A 20,999-nucleotide genomic window follows, 5' to 3' on the forward strand; every position below is an offset into this window, starting at 1 on the left:
TAGCTGCCTCCAACCTTCTCTAGCCACACCATTGGCTCTACTGCTGCTCCAGCAATGCAAGAGTGCTCGTGTCAAGGAAGGGGGGGGGTCCTTCTGGGAGGCAGCACAACCCCCCAGCATCCAGTCAGTCTCCTTTCCTGCAACAGGACCCATCATTCCCCCCGCCTTCCTCATCCTCACCTCAGGAAGCAACTTCCTTGCTAAAGCTCTGGCCACACACAGAGCAACATGGATGCCTTCTTCACCCGGGAAACACCAGAGACACTGTCTGTACATGTCCTCACAGGCAGGATGAAGGTGTTTCCAGAGGGGAATGTTGCCCACTCTGCTCCTTGCCATTTTAGCAGTCGACTGCAGGGCTCCCAGCTGAGGGTCAAGTGGCAACACAGATCAAGGTGGCTCATGGGGATCCTGCAGTGGTGCAGGTCCCACATCAGCCCACTTTCCAGCTGTGGATTTTCATCCAGGAGGGGGAGACCCCACAAAAGCAGTGCCTCTTGCTTCCAGCTGCTGAACCACAGTAGCATGTTCTGGTGGGGAGGAAACACCCACCTATGATGGAAACAGGAGAGGGTCTCAGCCCTGAATTTGTAAAAGCTTCATTGGTCCTTGTAGCTGCTGATCTTCTGTGTTTGTCTACAGTAGCAGGCAACTCCATGACCACCTCTCCCTACCAAAAGGGACACCCACAAGCTTTTCTAACACCTCTGCAGGTTTCCTTACTTTAGGTGGTTCTCCAGCTCCACAGCTGGCTCGCTCTAGCTTCAGTGATCTGCTTTCATGTGGACATAAGGGCTCACAGTACCTGCGCAAAGGGTACCGACCCATTTCCCAGCCTCAGTAATTAACAGCATATCGAGTCTTCTCACGCTGCCTTCTGCTATGAAAAGAGATTGCTGCAGTAATAGCAGAGGAGGCAGGCAAGAGCAAACAGTAATGTGAAAGAGATGTCTCCCAAATACAAGCCTTGCTCTGGAAATGCCAGAAAACAGTGACCCAGGTGTAATCAAAGCCCTTCCACACACAATGGTCCAAGTCTTTGAGCCACCCCCAGCAGCTTCTCTGACTTGAACTCCATCTGTGAAGAACTGACTGCTTACTGACTCTCCCTTGCACCACCCCATTTCCTACATGCAGCCAACATTGCACACTGCCTGGCACCAATACATTTCTTACACACTTGAAGCAATCTTTTACCAAGTTTTCAGCAAGTGCCCCAACTTGTTCTGTGCACCGAGTCCTGGGGATGCAACTCAGGCTCTTGGGGTCATCAGCTCAGCCCTGAAAAGTCTCAGAAATGCTCAAGGTCCCCCCCGCAGCTTTAATCTAGCACACCCCAGACCCCACGCTCATCAAGCAGGGATGGGACAAACGTAATTGCAATCACTGACATTTAGAAAGCTGCAGCCCCAGAAGGCAGGACAGAATATTTTATTTGTCTCCATTTGGAAACTGGTTTAAAGTAACAAAGCAAAAGCTCTCAAGTCTTCTCTGCTATCTGAGTTGGGTGGGAACACTGCTAACATCACAGTACAGTAATGCTCAAAATCCTCCTTAATAAAGCCAATGCTGGTATCTGCCTAGAAGTCTCTCTGGGAAGGGTCTGCCTGTTTAAGAGGCTGCTTCTGCTTCAACACACACAGAAGCATCTTCTAGTAGATAAACCTTGGACTTTTTCTCCCCAGCTGCCAACCATCTGCCATGGTGAGGCGGCACCGGATGGCAAGGCCACTTTGCCTCCCTGTCCGATATGGCAGCTACTGACCTCTCCCATTCCCTACTGAGACACTTGCTCCTCCTCCTCAGATCAGAAGAGGAGATTGCGATTTGGAGATCACATTGCTCAACTGTTCAGCTTGACTCACCTAAACACAGGGGTCACCCATATACAGCTGGGCTGGGTTTGCTGCCTGGCCCAGTCTCCCTTGGCTTAGTAAATGGCCTCACTGACACTGCAGGCTGTACGTGGCAGATTAATGCCCTCCATCATCTCTCATCTTAGCAAGATGTGCAGCACACATCTTGCTCTGAGGACCAGAGAGGCAGTCTGATGCTCCCCAACCACTCCCCTGCTCCTGAGTGTCTGCTTTCCCCAGCTCTAAGGTTATCTAAGGGCCTCAGCTATTTCTTCTACAGCCAGTAGCCTCTTCCTGACACAATATAAAGCAAATGCATTAACAGTCTATTCTTTAGAGAGAAGTCAGAAGAAAACTCTGGAAAGTAAACAGCAGATTTGCTCATTCAGGAAAAAGCCTTCTCAGAGTTGGATTCCTTCTGTTGTAACTTCCGAATCAACTCCAGTAAATTCATCTGTAAAGTCAGCTCCTGCAAAGGAAAAGAGACATTTTTGCAAGAATAAGATGATCCCATTCCCTGCTGCAGGAAGGAGAAAGGACTGGTTTGTACCATCCACTCAAGAGATCCTAATCTTCAAGGAACAAAAGAAAAAACATACAAACACAAAACAAAGCCTTCATCTTGTTTAAGCATTTCTACAAAATACAGAGCAGTAATATTCTAAGAGAGCTGCTGCAAACTGCAGCTGTCTTAGGAATACCAGAGCTTTACGATTCATTAAGCATTCAGAAAGGTTCGTTCTTCTTGACCATGATTTAGTGATAAATGCCATGAGGGCCAGCCAGTTCTGCAGGCTTCCTCTTCTGGAGCAGCCTCCAGGAGCTGGCCAGCAGCATCCCCTTGCACATACACAGCCACACACCCCAGAGGAGGTTCTCTGGGTCGGCACAGCTCCCTCCCCTCATCCCTCAGCAGCAACTTCAACACCCTGATCATTTTCCAGCACAGAAGGGCAGGAAGCAGGAGAGATCACTTTGGGTACTCTAAGTGGAATCTAAGCCATGTGCAACACACTGCTGTGCTGGTGCATCAAGTCCCCCCTAGGTATTTCATTCCCCTTCAAAAACTCCCTTTTCTATGACTGTAATCAAGTGGAGACCACCATCTCCTGTAGCCACCAACATCAGCTTATGGTTTCCTTACCATCTGCTTGTTCTTTACTCGCATTTAGCTCACAAGCCATTTAGCACACAGACTACACAGTGGAGTAGCTAATTCAGTGAACCCTGTTCTGTGACTCAGGCTTGCAGACATTACATTATGGAAATAAAAAACTATTTTTGTAAAAATATATCAACTGCATGAGCAGGCATTTTATACAACAGACTGGAAGGAAACACATCAGCTGATAGGAAATGCATGGAAAACAGATTCCAGCAGTGATTTTTTTATATGATGGTGGCATTCACAGGTACAAGCCAAGGTCTAGGTCTGGTTTGCCAGTTATCGTAAAGGCAAACACAAACAAAACCCAGCAAATAGGAACCCTATTAAGAGTTATTACTTACAAAAATAACATAAAAGGCAGGGGCAGGAGGGGAGAGAAAGAGCTGCTTTCATTATACAGATGAGGAACAGCAGCACAGGAAAAATAGGAGGCTTGTTCAAGCCTACACAACCAGGAACCATGTGGGTTTTAGAAAATGCCTGTTTAACTAACTTACTAAGCTGTCTGTTCTCACTAGTAGGTCTTTATCAAAGTGACATTTAATCAGCTGAAAAAACAGAGTTAAGAACAGCCTGTTTCTCCATTCCCTGCAAACTTCTGTGGCATTACAATGAGACTTTGGAATTTTTATTTTTTCATTCCTGCAGTGGTGTTAAGACAACAGAAAAAAACCCAGGTGATTGCTCACAAGTTTTAAGAGCGGATGCAGTGAGGAAACTGAGAACAATTTTCTAATCACAGTCTGAGATCATCATCTCCAGCAAGTCACATGCAAGAATTAACAAGATGCCTAATAAAAAGACTTCTTGAAGACAATTTGTACAGCTAAGCTAGGTACAAAAGCAATAAGCCTACGCAGCCACTTTAGTATTATTCAGACCCATTCAAGAGTCACAGGACTGTAGGCTGTTGACACAGCGTTTCTTCCCTCCACACTGGGAAAGATATTGCAGAAAGCTGGGGATGTTGCCCCGTCTAATGGGTTTTCGCTCCTTTGTTATGAATGTAGTACTAGGTCCACCTAGGGCACATTGCCTCATCAGCTGGTGAGGCAAAGGATGGATCATTATTTCTGACCCAGTGATTCAGAATTCATTAAGAGCAAGATAAAAAAAAATATATATATTAACACAAGAGTACTGTCAGATTTTACAATCCCTGCCTAGACACCAACCTGTGGGTTGGTGGTGATGTAGAAGCCAGACACCCCAGCTTTCTCCAGAGTGCTCTGTTGGTCTATCACTTTTTGGTCCAGTTCCAAGACTATCTTCTCATCCATCATTCGCTGTTCCTCTCGAATTCGTTGCTCCACAGCCTGAAAAAGATAACAGTTGACGGAAAAAAAAGTGGAATACCTACCTTCCTGCTACCTTTTTCTCATCTCTCAGTCTTTTACTGAAACCCAAGAGTGACTAGATCCTGAAGCACTCCTGCTCTGATGAGTCCCAAGGACAGCAGAGGGCAGCAAGCACAGCCCCAGATCTTACCTCCTCCACTTGCCATGTCTTATATCAAAGCTACCACTCCAGAAAATGCAGGGAAGTCACTGGGACCAGCCTGCTTTCTGTGTGTTTGGAGGCCAGGAAAGACCACAAGCAACAAATCAGTGTCTGAATGACTTTTCCTGATGAGCCAATGTCTGAGCAGCAGGCTGTGGCTGAGCACTCCAGAAGCATGGGCTCGAAAAATATCAGCAGTCCAAGAACCGCATACCCTTCACAGGACTGCTGAGGCTGCAGAAAGACTTGGAGGAATAAAATAGGCCACTGAAGCTCATCAAGGTGCCTACTCAGATGCCTCCCTGAGCCTCCATGTTCCCTGGACATTAACGCACAGAGGTGGAGCTGTAAGTCACCCCCAGATCCCATTTATTCACTAAAGGAGCTGAACTCCTCAAAAAACTAAGCTTGCAACTGGAACGCCAGTTTATTTTGTATTGACAACAGCAAGCTGAAGTCTCGCTTGGGACTACAGTGTGCTGGAGCTCTATTTTTGGCAGACTGAGAACATTATCAAACAAGGACTTTGCAAAACAGCCCCAACCAAGAAAACACAGCCCCTGCTGCCTTACCAACATCTGCTGAAACCTCAGCAGAGAAACCCCTGCATTACCTCTGCAGAAGAAATGGAGCACAGCAACCATGTGCTACATCAAAGGCACGCTGGAAATCAGGAGTGGTGGGCATGCTCTAGGAGCACTTGCATGCTCTGCTAGCTGCAGAAAGGGGCACTGCTAGTCAGCTCTGGAGGAAACCTCAACCTAGCAGAAACTCTGCTGGAGAGGGGAAAGAGAGCAGAAGGATTGCAGAGGATGAGGAGAGCCCAGCTCAAATAAAAAGCCATGTGTGTGTGGAGGCGAGGCAATACAACCTTACCAGGCTGCACAGAGCAACAGATTCTTCTGCAAGCCACAGGGCAAGTCAGGAAGCATCAAATCCCATCTAAATACAAAGGAAGGCTCCTTCTCTTGCAAGAAATAAATGGCACAAGTTTCAACATCTTACTCATGCAACGCTGATCCTTTGTAACACAATAAGCAGAGGCAGGCATTTAGCTGGGAACATTCGCAGGGATAAATTATCCTCACTGCACAGAAAGGGAGAAGTCACAAAGTCTGGGATTTCCTACACTAGTGACTAGTGGTTTAAGAGACCTGGGCAGATCCATCTTAGAAGAGAACCAAAAGTTTGAGTGCTGCTACAAGTCCTGGGGAAAATCCAGAATTCCAGTTACAGAAGTCTTGGTCCTGAACAGTCTGGAGAAGAGCCAAGATTTGTCTCCAGCACGGACATTATCAGTGGCTGTCTGCAAAAGGCCTGACCTAAACCAAGAGCAATTAATACTTACATGGGACAGCAGCTACCTCATGTAACGTTTCTTGGATGTACAGCAGTCACTTAGTGTCTTACATTTTTAATTATGTCCAGAGGTTTGGGAAAGCTTTGCAGAACTACACGCTATTAAGGAGAGCACAGGACTGTGATCCACCAAAAGATTAAGATACATCAGCTGCTCCACAGAAAACACTTGGGACAGGACCTTATTAGAATAAATGTGAAGAAATTCAAGACACCTTAAGCCCCAACAAAAGGCGAGGTAGAGGGGCTAATTGCCTCCTTCACTATGGGATACTAATGAACCTAAGAAAGCTCTGTCCTTATGCATTCTTCAGTCTAGACGTTCACACTCTTTGTGGAAGATATGAAGGATCCCTCGTTCCTCAAAGACCTCCTTCCTCCCAGCTGCCTTGGGGGAAGGAGGAGGCACCACACCATTGTCCCCTCCACCTACTGTGCTGGAGGAGTGACTTTCCTTTGGTTTGAGAAAAACCAATTTAAGTGCCTACATACTCACATAGTGCCTACATACTTACACCTGATTCTGGGCTACAGAAAAGTGTCAAAATCTTGGAGAAAAATAAGGCTTAAACACAAGCTTTTGCTTCAGTTCTCGTGGCTAGGCACCCTGTATGACGGGCAAAGCTTTTTTAAATACTATGGGTTCCACTAGGAAGTCAGACATCTAAAAACTACATCTTGTATTACCCGCCCTGGGAGCCCAATCCCAAACTATCACATGGGAGCTGGTCTTTGAAACCTTTAACCACAGAGGGCAGCTCTGATTAGACACGTACCAATTGTTACTGCGATGACTGATCTATTCCCAAAATGCTCTACAGCAGAAATATCAGAGCATAAAAAAAGGGAAGAAGTAACTCTAATAACACCTGACAGAGGAAAACAGAAGATAAAGGCAGGGAGAAGGTGGAAGGAAGTAGGAAGAAGTTGCATATCATGTAAGACAAGGAGAAATGACACATATATGGTCTACTTAATGAGTGAAGACAACACTGCTTTAAAACAGGCAGTATAGCTTATTACTTGCTATAAGTTACTTAGAGACAGAAGTAACAGGGACAGCTAATTGAGGTCCAGCCTGGCTTTGGTCACCTTGATACAAAACAAGGGACGTGGAAACACCAAAACAAGAGATAAAACAGAGAGCGCCAATGCAGTGCTTATCATGGGCAGAGGTCAGGAAAGAGCCTGTATTTAAACAGTTATCTGTTTGCCTTACGTGGAGTAAAGTATCTCCCCCTCTACATTTAAACTCCATCAATTAAGATAACTAGCTACTTGCAATTTCCTTTACCTTATAAAACTGCCTCTATTGTATCGCTAATATAAGTCCTTTGGGACTGAACGGGCCACTTGTGCTGAAGTGCCTTTCTCCAAATGCCTCGGGATGCTCAAAGAAATTATTTCTATGCTTATGTATCTCAAGGCAGTTCCTCCTCATCAGTGCCACTAAGTAAAATGTGATTTTGTGAGTATTCTCTGCTTTCTGCTTGCTATGACATAATGGCAGATTTCACATACCTTCTCCGTGTTTTCTATCAACTTGCTCTCCATCTGTATACAGGCTTCAGCCCGTCTTATAACAAAAACTTGTTAAAGCATTGTGGAGAGTATTGCTTATTTGGAGTGGGCTCCTGAACTGCCACGATTCTCAGAGCATGCCTGGTCCACAGCTATCCTAGATGTCAAGAGCCTGCACCCCTGACTCCTGGGGGGACAAAGGGCAGAGCAAGAGGACGGAACCCCCAAATCAGGGTGGGGAGCCTAGGGCTGTGCTAGGAAGACCAGACACAATGGCAGCTCCGAAGGCTGCAGAGGGCAACTAAACCCTCTGGAGATGCTGTGATGCTCCTGCGATGCAGGAGGGGTCCTGCAGCAAAGGGGCTTTGAGCCCCCCAGGGAAGGGGCACAACCTCCATGCCAGGGGAGTGCTGTGCCCTGCCCAGCCCCTCCTTACCTCCATCTCCCGCTGCTGGGCAGCACGGAGGAGTGGCAGGTTGTGGGGCCTGCAGCACTGCTGGGCCTCTTTGTGCCGGTGGAAGAGCTCCTGCTTCAGCCCTGTGACAGGGACAGGCTTGCAGGTCAGGGCACGCCACCACCGTGTCCCCTCCCACCCCACTACATGTGTCCCCACCACCTCTCCCCCGTGCCCCCACAACTTGCCTGCCCCACCCCCATCGCCTCCACCACCACCTCCCGCATGCCCTGGGGCTGCCTCCCCTCCACAGCGTCCCCATCACCTCCCTGCAGAGTCCTCACCACCTATCACACCTCCCCATTGCTCCTGAGCTGCTCCCCCCAGTGTCCCAGGACTGCCACCCAGTGTCCCCACCACCTGCTCCCCCTCAGTGTCCCGGGACTACCCCCCAGTGTCCCTACCGCCATCCCCCAATGCCCCAGGCCTCCCTCAGTGCTCCTGGTCTGTGCCCCTAAGTGCCCCCCCCACCCCTAAGTGCCCCAGCATTGCTCCCCGGTGCCCTAGGCCTACCCCCCTAGTGCCCCCCACCCCGCACCCCTGCAGTGTCCTCACCTCCTGCCCCGCCCCCCCCGCACCCCTCCGCCAGTGTTCCTAATCTACCCCCCGCGGTCTCCTCCCGGTGCTCTGGGCCTATTCCCTCCCGATGCCTCCCCCCCGGCCTCGCGGACCGCGGTGCTCGCTGTGCAGCTGCAGACGCTGGCTGTAGAGGTTCTTCTCGGTGAGATGCTGGATCTCTAGCAGGCCCTGCACGATCTCAAAGACGGTCCCGTCCAGCAGAGCCAGCGCCAGGTCGCTCAGCGTCGTGTAGGAGAGGCGCTGCTGGCAGGGGCTGCCGGCACCGGGGACCCGGTCAGCGTCAGCTCCAGCTCCGACCCCGCCGCCGCGCCCCCCCCCCCCCCCCGCCCTCGCAGCCCCGCGGCCCTCCATTCACCTGGGCAGCGCCTTCACCAGCGCCTGCAGCTCCGACAGCAGCCGGTAGTGCCGCTCCTGCTGCCGGGACAGCTGCTCCGCCGCCGCCTCGTAACCCCCCATCCCTCCACCGAACCGCTCCATCGCCGCATCCGTCTCGCCTCACCCCACCGCGCAGTGCGCATGCGCGCCCCCTTTCCGCTCCGTCGCCCCGCCCCTTTCCGCTCCGTCGCCCCGCCCCTTTCCGCTCCGTCGCCCCGCCCCTTTCCGCCCTGCCGCCTCGCACCAGTGCGGCGCTGCAGCTCGGTGCATGGCCCTGGCACCTTCCGTGGGAGCCGCTCCCGGGAGGACGGCAGCGGGGCAGCAGCAGCAACAGGCACTCCCGCCTTCCCCTGGGACCCGTGTGCGTGGGTGCGGCGGTAGGGCTTTCCTCGAGGTTTCTGTCCAGCCCATCCCATGGGATGCACAGAGAGAGCACCTGCAGGGTGTACCGCTGCTCGGGCTTGAAAGCAGTTAAAAATGTTTTAAATGACTTTATCAAAAGCGTTTCAGGTAGACTTTGGCAGCTTTTGAGCTACAGTACAGGGTGACTTTGCCACAGCCAAAAATGCAGTCAGCCCTGGCGTCGGAGGAATTTCACTCTCAGGGTACTTGGCTTCATGGTTTCATTCCAACCCATAAGCTGGGGACCATTCCCTATGGACACTGCCAGAGCAAAGCTGGGCAACATTTGTGGGATCATTGGGGAGCCCTGAGAAGGGCGAGACCACTCGGCTGCAAGGGTCCCTTCTAATTCCTTAAAACACACGGAGGTCATTAAGTTAATTTTGACTTCAAATGCACTGCTGGGATGGCAATGGTTTCTTTTCATGAGTGCTTGGGTGCAGGTAATGAAATCAATGTTTAGTGCAGGCCGAGCTGCAAATTCATTTCAGTGGCACGCATGAAAAGGGTCCTGGCTTGAATTAGCGAAATGAAAGATCCACTGAAATGTATTAAAAATGCCTAAAAAGTATCGGTTTTAACATTACTTCAAAGCTTACAAAAGCTGTGCTGCCTGCACAAGGGGAGTAGAAACGTCCATGTTAGAGAAGAACACGGAGCATCCCCAGGGAAACAAGGCATCCCTAAAATCTCCCTGAATATAAATTGTTCCCTTTTTTTTTCCTGGCTGGTTGCCTCAGATTTCCATCCAAGGATCCCCAAATCCCAAGTCCTGGAGAGGCTTTGGATGTGCTGATTGTAGATCCCTCTGCCTCTGGGCTGCTTAGACCACTGCCTTGTACAGTTAACCCTGCCATGTCTGTCTGTCCTGCCCATCTCCTGCCTGCTCTTCTCCCAGCTTGGCAGCAATGTCCCCGTGAAATGGCCGCCCCATATTCTGAACAAGCAAATGACCCCAAACCCATCCTCAGGAACCGCCAAGAGGTTTTTGCTGTGCAGAAGTTACCAGAGGCAGAGCCATGGCACAGAGCCTGCAGCCTACTGAGCTGCTGGGGAAAGGAAAACAGGGTCTTTTAATTAACAGCTATTAGCCATGCTGCTCAGCTCTGGCTGGGGTGATACGAAAGACCAGGATAAAAGCATCCTTGACACTTTGCCACCCTCCACCATGAAGATTTGATGGCAGCTTTTGCTAAATGTCCTTCCCTGGTGTCACCTGAACCCAGGGTTTTGCTGTCTCAGGGTGTTCTCCTGGCAATACAACCCAAGATCACTTCGGCAGCTGTGGATGCTTGGGGATGGAATGTCCAAGACTTCACCTGGTACCAGCACAGGACCAGGCAAGCTGCCTGCCCTTGACACAGCTGCCTGCAGTGAGGACCTAAATGCAGCCTGCCTTCTCCCTGTCCAAGTGACACATCCCCATTGTCACAGCACGGAGTAGATCCTGCCTTGATCTTGCCACCTTTACTGCCTCACTGGGGCTTCTGCTCTCTTCCCAAGACCATTTTGAGGGGGAGTTGAAGCCCTGTGGTGTCTAGGCATGGGGAGGGTTGTCTCGACCCCAGACTCTGAGCAGCAAGGTCTTGACCTTGACCCTGAGCAGCACCAGACTGGACGGTGGTGCTGGAGGGACCATGCATGAGGCTCAGAGGGCTGGCATGCTGTGAGAGCTATGCATAGCAGCTGCAGGGAGCCTGTGCACCCCTGCAAGAGGAAAGGGGTGCACATGGGGAGAGGGGAGGCTCAAGCCCAGAGAAGTGGGGAGCATGTTCCCAGGGACAACCTCCAGCAGTGCCGGCAAAGGAGCAAGGCACAATCCGTTGCCTTTGCACCCCTAGCAAAGGAGTCATGGCTGAGCCAGTGCAGGGAGTGGGGACCCTGGGGCCTCCACTCCGCCATGGACATTCCTCTCCCTTCCTTTGTGCTGCAGGAAATCTGCACTTCCCTTCCCAGCGCTGCTCCCCGCTCAATCGCTACCAGATGTGGGTCCCATGCGTTTCTCATTAGCCTAGCAGGCTCCAGGCGCTGCCTTCTGCAGGCTGGCAGGCTGGGGCTTGCAAAGGATGAGCTTTTGGGGATCTGGTGCAGATATCTGAGCCAGTGTGCATGCCACAAGGTAGCTGGCCCTGGTTCAGGTAGGGTTCATGCTGCCTTCGTGCTGGGTCAGGATGTGGTGGGATGCCGGCAGTGATTCAGGGCAAGCTTGCCATGGTGGATGGCAAGGATGGCAAGGATGGAGCTGGAGCTACAAGACAGGGCTCTCCACTGGGACCTGCACGAGTGCCATGGGGACAGAGGAACAAGGGGCATGCCGGTGCTTTGAGTAGAGGGAAGAAGCTCAGTGAGCTGAACTGCAGCTGGGTCTCCTGTTGGGGACAACCTGCAGCCCCAGCCTGGGTCTGGGAGCGTGGGAGAGGAGGGTGGGTGGCACACGTGGGGACTGGAGCTGGAGACCACAGGTGACACGGGGGTGTCCCATGCTCTGTATGCCCCAGGAGGTCCAGGCAGGGAGCACATTGTGATGTGTCAGGATGTGCACAAGGCTCCTGGGGTGTGGGCTCAAGTTGGGGTGGGGGAGTCCCTGACCAGGTGACGGTGTCAGCCATGGTACCACAAGCAGCTCAGGTGGCACAGCAGGAGGAGCATGGGCCCTTCCCATGCTCACCAGGATGTGCTAGCACCCAGGAGGAGATCACAGCGGCTGGACCCCGGGGCTTGAGAGCAGAAAAAGCCCTGCAGTTGGCTTGTGATGTCCAGGAAGAGCCTTAACCTGGCCTGGCTTGAGCTACAGAGGAACAAAAGGAGCGAGAAAACTCCTTCTGTCTTTCCCCACCCTGCCATCCCCACCGTGGAGCTCACTGGGGCAGGAGGGGCTGGGGAAGAGCCCAATGGGACCTGCAGGTGGTCCCACCACATCAACCTGCTCCAGCTGCTGCTGGCCCATGTGCATGGAGCAATGTGCCCAGCCGGGCAGGATGAGGCCATATTTGGGGGCTCACGGCCATGGAGCTCTGCACCAGGAAAGTAGGATGCTCCTTGCCTTGGCACAGAGGGATCCAGGGGCTGATCCTGGCCTGCTGCTTCTTCTTGAGCCCCCAAACCAACTGCAGGGCTTTCCTCACACTGCTGGTGAAGAGGCGGGTGGTGAGAAGCAGGGGGACAAGCACATGTTGTGGGATGGAGCCCATGCCCCGGCATGGGATGTGCAGGGACATCCAGAGGGCCAAAAGGACTCTGTTTCCCACTGGAGCCACTCACCTTCCCCTTGAAAAGGGTCCCCCATGGTGTTCAGGCTTCTTACCCACAGGAAAAACATCTCCCAGGATGGAGAGATTTCCAAAGGTGTCTGCTGCCTGTTTAGGGAAGGGATGCCTGGATGTTGCCTTCCCCTAAGGGCATGTTTGCACACTCAGAAGTGCTGGAAAACAGCATTTTTATGGCCTTGCTGGACCCCGAGTTGAGCAGAGATGTCAGCGGGAGTGGGGCACCCACGTGCATGGGGCAGGATGGCTCATTTTTGCAACCAGAGCACATTGCAATTAGGAATACTCCTCCAGAGAAACCTGAGTGCAAACCCGTCCGCAGGAAAAGGCTGCCCAAGCCTGGTGTCCCTGCGGGAGAGCTGCCACGTCACCACAGCTCTGAGTCACCACTCCAGAGCCACGGCTGCTCAGCCTTCGGCAAGCGTGGTTTCACCAGGCAGCCAGCTGTCACTGAAAGAGGCCGATGCATCGTGGCTTTTGCACCAAATGTGGCTTTACTGCTTTTACTGTGAGGCGGGGGACAAGGTGGCATCATCTGGGGCTCGGGCCGGGAGCTGGCAAGCATCCCACTAGTGGCTCTGCTCTCCACAGCACAGCTATGGATTGGGTTGGCTGTGCTGAAGCCGGTGATTCGACAGCAGCTCTGCCCAAGCCACAGTGCACTCAGTCCCCATCTGGTACCTGAGCTGGGGATGGAATGAGGACGCTCCCAGAGCAGCAAACACCCTGCAGGGCCAGGTCTCAGGGTGGGTCCTCTCCTTGGGGCTGGATCCTGCCCTCCTCACCCAGCTTGGTTTTGATGGTTTCCCTGAGTCTTCACCACCTCCTCCTTGGACCCTCCAAGAGCTGCACCAGCCCCCCATATTGCACTGGGCACGTGGTCACCCACGGCGGTGGATTTGCTGCCTGTCCCCAGCCTCCTCCCCTCCTTTTTTGGGCCACTTTGACCTTGTGTCTGACCTCAGCCTCATGCATGCTCGTCCCCTGGGCAAGGGGAGCTCGTGGATGGGGCTGCCAGAGCCTCATGGCCTCGGGCTCACCGGATCTATTCCAATTTAAACACGGTGCAGTAAATGTGTTTCCCTCACTCTGGCCTCTGGAGCTGAATATCTGAACGGGAATTTCACCCCTGAGCTGCAGCTAAAATAAGATCTGGATTGAGGTGGTCGCTGGCTCTTGGTGGTGGTGGGTGAAACCTCCGTGCTCCTTTCCCAACTGGCTGCTGACATAACTGGCAGAGCACGGGCTACCAAGCTGGAAAAGCTGGGTTTGACCTGCTGGGACAAGCATGCATGGTTGGAAATGTGTTGGAAAACATGGCCAGGCTTCGGTTGTCTGGGCTGAGCATGCATGAGGACTCAGGAGATGCTGCATATGCGCATCCTGCCTGCACATCCTTCACCAAGAGGAGACATGGATACTCAGCCAGGGCGAATTCATGTTAGCTGTGGCTCAGCAGCCCAGGAGCTCCTCGTGTCTCCACTCCCTGCAGAACAGAGGGGTTGTCAGAAGGTCTGTTTGATACGGGGTGACAGGTCTATACCGTCTGGTGGACAACACAGTCCTGCCTGCGCCACCCTGCCCAGTGAGCCTGGGCTTACTCTGAGCAAGGGACAGAAGCTGTTTCCCTTGCACACTGCTGGAGGCGCTCCCAGCTGGCTGGCGCGGGTGCTCTTGGGTCACTGCACAGTGCTTCATACGTGGGAGGGAGATGGGGTGAGAGAAAGAAGTGTGTGGGCTTCGTTGGGAGTTACGTGCAGGGGCCACGGGCTGCAAGGGATGAAAGGGTGCAAAGGATGCAAGGGATGCAGGAGTTGCAGTGGGCTGCAAGGGATGCAAAGGATGTGAGGGATGCAAGGGTTGCAGTAGACTGCAAGGGATGCAGCAGACTCTGCAGCCAGCCCCTTCCATCCCTTGGCCTGGGGCTGCATGTTTGCCAGCTGTGCTCCTCTATTTCAGCAGCCTGATTTTTGGGGAAGGGGCAGTGACCCAAACTTGTGGGTCCTGTCTTCTGGGCTAAAGGTGCTCCAGGGTATCCATCTTGCTGTGCCCCAACAGTCCCCACACTAGTAGGGGACAGCTTCAGGCCACACTCCCTTCCCCTAAGGATATTTTCAGGGTCTTCAAACATCCCAGGGGGGACCAAACCCCCCTCCAACCAAGGCAGCTGCTGCTCCTCACCTGCAGACAAGGCCGCCTATTTAGCCCTCCACCCCGACTTGTCGCCCCTGCATCCTGTGCAGCTCTGAGGGGAGAGCACGGCCAGCACCCAGCAGCAGCCGAGGCCGATCATGTGGCTCCTAATGAAATCCAGACCCTGGCAGAGCGATGACATTGCGCTGTGATTTGTGCTCCCATGCAGACTAAACAAGGTCGGGTGCGTCATGGCATGCAGCCGGGCCAGCACAGGCGTGGGGATAAATCAGGTAGCGGCAGTGTGGATGCCTCTGCCTGTCTTCTGCCTAATTATTCTTCCTCTCCTGCTCGAAGCACTGGCATTCAAGTGCACTTGTGCTTTCCATAATGCAAAAATAGGGATTTTTCCAAAATGATGCCGGACAGAGCTTCCAGAGGCTGGAATAAAGGCTCAAGATCTTGGATCTGCCCAGAGGTGGCCCCGTGTGCTAGAAATGCATTTGCAGCCCAAAGTGCTGCAGCTGCTGAGCTTCATCCCTTTGCTCTGTGTAGTTCACTATGTCCAGGGATTAATTGGTGCCCTGGATCACATGCAAACTCTTCCACTACTCCATTGGGTGAGGGACAGTCTTAAAATGGCACCAAAGTGGATTTCCTTGGTGGGCTGCCTGGGGAGGTGTTGCACGCTTGCCTGATGCCTGCCGAACAGGGGGCTCCAGCTGCACTCTCCCATGAGCTGCCCTGGGCTGCTCAGGGCACAGCACCATCCCCCCCCAAAACGGCACATTCATGTGCACCCCATCCTTCAGGCTGGAGGGTCGGAGGGCTGCAGAGTGTCCCCTGGAGTCCCCAATAAGCCAAGGGTACATCTCCGGTTCGAAGCCCACTCTTCAGCTTGGCCCACGCGACATGCTGCATCAGATGATGGGGTGCAGGAGCGTGACCATGGCTTTTTGCCCAGCACTGGATGCCTGTTAGTGGGGACAAAATGGCTTTAGGGACGTGCCAGGTCCTGCTCACAGAGCCAGGAGCTGCTGCTGGGCTTGGGATGATGCAGGGAGGTAAAGTCCCTGCCAGATAGCCTGCTGCCCTGCTCCCTCAGTGGGACAATGCTGGGGGACCCCTGCACCTGTGGCTCCCCATACCCCAGGTCCTCAGGTTGATGCCCAGAGCAGCACTTGGATTCAATGTCACAAAGACCCGGTCTGTGGACATGGTGTCAGGAGGTGCCTGGGTGGCACTGCCATGTGGCTGGCAGTGGCAGGGCTCCACCTGGATGCTGTGGGCTGGGGGCAGGCTCAGCCCAGTCTGGCCATGCTCACGTTCAGCTCCTGTAGCTTATATAGATATGTAAGTATACAAGTGTGTATATATATATATAGAATATGTAAGTACATATATCTATACTTATATATTTATAAGTATATATATTATATACTCCTGGAGTGTATAAGAGTGTGAATATATTTATATATATATGTATTTGTGTGTATGTATATCTATGTATATATATTAAAAATATATACTCCTGGAGTATATATTTATATCAATGTTCTGTGTCTCATGGCATCTCAGGCATAGGGAAAGGCTGCAGCGACAAAAACACCCCCCATGGCAGCCCTCCATGGGGAGAAAGGCTGCAAACAACCACCAAAAGGCTCAAGGGAGCCTCACCCATCGTCCCAAGGGAAAGCTGCAGGTGCTGGGTCAAGGTGTTCATGCCACTCCAGGGCTGGTGGCACAGGATCCTGGAGCCACAGCCCACGCTCATGGGGACCCTCTGGGACCCCAGAGCACTAAGCACAGCTTTTTCCTTCCTGCTGGGGACTGATGCTGGGGCTGGGCATCCCATGGGACCACAGCACCCATACTCGTGGCACCGCGGGCTCCTTTGTGCCTGGGGCTGGCAGCAGCTGAGCCCCGCTGCGGGAGCAGAGCCAATGGGCAGAGGGTGGACAAGCAAGCAGGAAATGAAGCCTGCAAAAAGGCTGCTATGTAGTGTGAGTCAAATGCCACTGAAGTCCTCCGGGGACGTTGATGAGGTTGCAGATGGCTGCAGTGAAGAATGTGAAATTATCTTGGTGGTGTTATGGTGGCTGCTCCTCTTTGTGGTCCCAGGCTGTGGGGTCATCCACTCAGCCCGGCTGCAGCTGGAAGCTGGCTGCGTGAGGATGTCACTGACATGGCTGGGGGACATTCCAGTGCCCCCAGCCTCACCATGCCTGGAGCTGAGTATTCCAGGGAAGGCAACCAGGGACCATTACATCCACTTTTGGTGGTAAAGGAGGGATTTCTCCATGTGTAGCATGCACCCATGTGAAGCCACTACATGCAGCATATGCTGATTATATATTTATACCCCTATGGGTTTACTCTGGCTTGTGCTGTACCACTGATGGAGCTGATGGAGCTCCCCAAGCCCCTCACAATCGCCCCTCCAGCATGAAATACCCTTCCCACCACCATCCCCCCTCCCAGCGAGCACTGGGAGAGAAATTTCCTATATAATTTTGGGAGCCTGTTGTCTCATGCATGTTTCATTCTCATTGGAGTTTCCCTTCCAAGTTTATTTTTGGTAGGGCCTGAAATAGGAAATGAATTGTTGGCAATGGGCTTGCTTTTATCGTTGCTCACTGGCCAAGCCAAAACAAATGTGCCCTTGTCCAACCCAATGGTTCCTTCTTCAGTTTGTGAAATTGGGATGCAATGTGAAGACGACCAGTGTTACGGTGTTGGTGGAGGAGAGTACGGGCCACAAGTGCCACTCACTCTGCTTCCCCTGGCCGAAGTCCCGGTGGAGAGGAGGGCTGGTGGCCTCTGGGCAGGTCCTGCTCCATCACAGCATCTCCTGCCAGACTCATCCACTGCTTCTCCTCAGCCCTGCAACATGCTTAGTCAAGCCATTACATTGACACCAAAAACCTCGGACCTGTCTGTCAGGGAAGGTGGTTCCTGAAGGTGGCTTCAGGAGAAAGTGGCTTCTGCTCCATCTCGGGTGAGCAGAAGACTGGTTTTGCTCCACATTACAACTTCCTCCTGTGATTGGGTTCCGCTGGTTTTTCCTTGAGGTCAAAGGCTTCTGCATGTCCAAGAAAGTGGTGGAAAATGGCTAAGAAAAGCAAGGGTATTTATGCTACGTGTGATCTTTCTGGTGGGACTCACAGCTGCAGGGGAAATTGTTTTATGGTTTTCAGCCTCTGCTGATTTGTGGACCCCTAAACAAAGTCCCCTCACTGGTGTCTATTGCAGGGTGCTGTCAGTCAGACATAACCAAAGTGCGGCGGTGGGAGGAAAGCCTGCAGGCCCTGGTAGGATGCCTGGAAAAGAGATTCACAGTCACATTATGCGGAGAAATCAGCCCTTCATGAGGCTGAGGTGTGGCAATGCCTCATCCATTGCGATGGTGATGTCCTTCATGGCCTGTGGTATCATGGGACATTTCTTGGAGAAGCATCTGACCCATTTGAGCTGGAAGGACTCTGCTGAAAAGAACATGGAGGCTACAGTGGACCTCAGGCTGAACATGAGTTTGTCATTGCCCTTCTCCAGAGTAAGGCACAGCCCATAGTGGGGGACATTGGGAAGGGCATGAGCAGCCACCTGAAGGAAGCTGCTGCTTCTCCACCAGTAGGGTCCAGATGTAGGCCTCCCAGTTCAAGAGGGTTGTGAAGAAACTGGAGAGGCCCGGAGGTGGGCTATCAACATGGTCATGGAGCTGGCACACACTGTGCCAGGAGAGGTGGAGGGGGCTGGGCTTGGTTAGCCTGGCCATGAGGAGGAGAAGGGGGTCTGAGAGCAGCCAACAACTAAGATGATGGAGTCGAATCCTTCTTGGTGGTGCCAGATGATACAATGAGGGACAACAGCCATTGATTACAGCTTGGGAGATTCAGGTTGGACCTCAGAAGAAAATTCTTCCCCAGGAGAATGGTGCAGCCCTGGGACAGTCACCAGAAGCTGGGGGGATCTTCATCCTTGGAGGTTCCCAAGACTCGGCCACACAACACCACAGCCGCCCTGACATGGTGCATTGCTGCCTAGTTGGGCTGGAGCCTCCAGTGACCTGCCAGGATGCATGTCAGCATCTGTGATGTGGGATTTTTTTTTCATTTACCTGTAGGCTGCTCACTCACAGGCTCTCCTCTGGCTTGCTAGGGCTGTGGTCACAGACTGCAGATGGGCTCATGTCTGGGTGAGGCTCTGCTGTCCCAGGATAGCCTGGGGACCAGGGCGAGCTTACAGAGCCCAGTCTTCCTGGGGCACCAGACCCAGCTTTGCTGCATGCATGAGTGAGAAAGTGCCCGAGAAGAGGCTAGGGCTATTCCCAAATTCACCTTGCTGTGTCACCATCATAAGCATCATGGCTGGTTCCCCCCAGATGCTCTTTAGTGCTGATGTGAAGAGGTTTGTACAGGACCACGTGCTGTCTGTGACAACCTCTTTCCTCTTTAATTATTTTTGCACTTTTATTGCCTGGATTCAACTCCCTTCCTTCTCCCAGACCTTTCTGAGCCTCCTGGAAGCCTCTTCGGTTTCTCCATCGGCCTCTGTGGTGGAAGGAGAGGGATGTCAATGCCATCCCAGATCTCATAGGTTCAGTACACCCATTTTTCTATTAATTTTGTCTATTTTAGCTTTGGTGACATTAAGCTAATTCATCACCTCCCATTACTCTGCTGTGTGATGTCCCAGGAGTAGTTTCAGCTGTCATCTTTCATCTTCCCAAGTGAAAGGGGAAGGGAAGGGGAGGGAGAGTGAAGGAACTCTGAAAGGTGGCCAGGAGTCTTGTAAGTAATGCTGACAAGTTGCATGATGTCCAATCCTTTATTCTTCAGCTTTTTGCTATGAGATGATGCTTCTCCAGCCAGTGTCACAGATACTGCACTATCTCCAGCTCTGTGATGCTGAGCGATGCCAGGGAGAGTGCCAGAGCCCCATCCCCTCCTAAGTGCCATGCTGGGCTGGCTGCAGTCCTGGCTCCAGCAGGTCTCATCCCATTCTGTGTCCACTGGCTGCCTCCATCACCTCCAGGATTGCCCCACAGTTGGTCTGGTGGTCTTCCCCTGGGCCATCATCCCTCACCATGGGCAGAGCTCAGGATGGCTCAACAGCAGGCACTGGTGCTCCTGGCTCCCACAGCAGCAGAGCCCTGTTTTCATTTCTCAAGGCAGGGAGAGTCCCCTGCAGCCCATGTCTCTGGCTCCTCCAGGGAGAGCCAGGCAGAGTGGTGGGTGCTGCAGCCCCATGGGCTGGCAAAGGCTCCAGCTGAGGCTGAAGGAATGTGGCAGGGGCAGAGCCACTTGCCTCAAAGGACCCAGAGCCCCTCTGCCTGCACTAGCTGCCATTTACGGCCCTGCAGGCAGCAGGCCTTGGGCAAGCCCCGGAAGCAGCAGGACAGGCAGGGCTTTGCTGCCCTCAGTCTCCTGGTGAAGGCTGCACAGCACCACTGCCTCCCCGCCAGACCCAGGCAGTGACACAGAGCCCAGGCAGCATACAGGCAGTGAGCAGGCAGAGTGTAAGCAAAGCACAGGCAGAGAGCAGGCAGAGCACAGGTAGCAGACAGAGAACTTGCAAAATGCATGCAGAGATTAGGTAGTGTGCAGGCAGTGCACAGGCAAAGTGATGGAAGCATGAAGGTAGTATGCAGGCAAATTGCAGGCAGGACTGCTCAGGAATTTTAGGCAGAAGCCATGTGGGAGAAAGCACATCTCAGCTGGCCCCTGGGCTTGTCCCACCCGTGCCACATGGCAGCACCGTGCCCAGGGCTGCGTGGAGAGCGCAAACACTGCCAGAGTTGGTAGCCCCTTGGCAGGGGGTGTAGAAAGCTGGGGTCAGAGCCCTGCACCCTACTGCCAGACTCTTGTGTCCCCCCCCCACATTTGTGTCCAAGCACCCCGAGCACCCAGCCAGGGGTGATTCTATGACTCTCTTTGCCCAGCAGCCAGAGCTCTCTTGAGCCCCAGGGTCCAATCCTGGCTATGCTGGAGGGGGTCTGACCACAAGACCAGTCCCCATCTCCTGGGGCTCTTGATGGGCTGGGGGAGGATGGTTGATACCGGCTGGGATGAGGGGCTCCTAATCTTGCCCTAGGGCTGGTCTCTGCTGCCAGGCAAGCATGAAGCAGCAGCCCAAGCAGGGACCTGCCTCCCCACCCTGCCTACCTGCCTGTCACCACCTGCCTGTACCTGCTGCAAGGTCATCCATCCCCCCCCACATCCCACTCAGGACAGGACTGAGCACCTGAGCCATACCAAGCGATGCCCAGCATGTCACTTGCCCACAGGGAGCATGAGGCACGGAGAGACAGCACCTGGCTATGGAAGAAATACATTTTTATTAGGAAAGCACTCTGCAGAGGTGCCAGGCTCTGTCGTACCAAACTA

The 20,999-nt window shown here is 53.0% G+C and overlaps 1 protein-coding gene across 1 annotated transcript; it reads right to left on the reverse strand.

The window, feature by feature from the left end:
* Positions 1-1,434: 1,434 nt before the first annotated feature.
* DGCR6 (DiGeorge syndrome critical region gene 6) lies at positions 1,435-8,914 on the reverse strand. The gene is made up of 5 exons (XM_075718947.1): positions 8,793-8,914; positions 8,530-8,690; positions 7,841-7,941; positions 4,200-4,340; positions 1,435-2,325 (listed from the first exon to the last, which is right to left on the reverse strand). The coding sequence occupies exons 1-5, from the start codon at positions 8,912-8,914 to the stop codon at positions 2,242-2,244; spliced, it is 609 nt and encodes a 202-aa protein (XP_075575062.1). The 3' UTR covers positions 1,435-2,241.
* Between the last annotated feature and the right edge of the window lie 12,085 nt (positions 8,915-20,999).

This window comes from Pelecanus crispus, chromosome 11, assembly GCF_030463565.1.
Source record: "Pelecanus crispus isolate bPelCri1 chromosome 11, bPelCri1.pri, whole genome shotgun sequence".
NCBI classification, from domain to species: domain Eukaryota; kingdom Metazoa; phylum Chordata; class Aves; order Pelecaniformes; family Pelecanidae; genus Pelecanus; species Pelecanus crispus.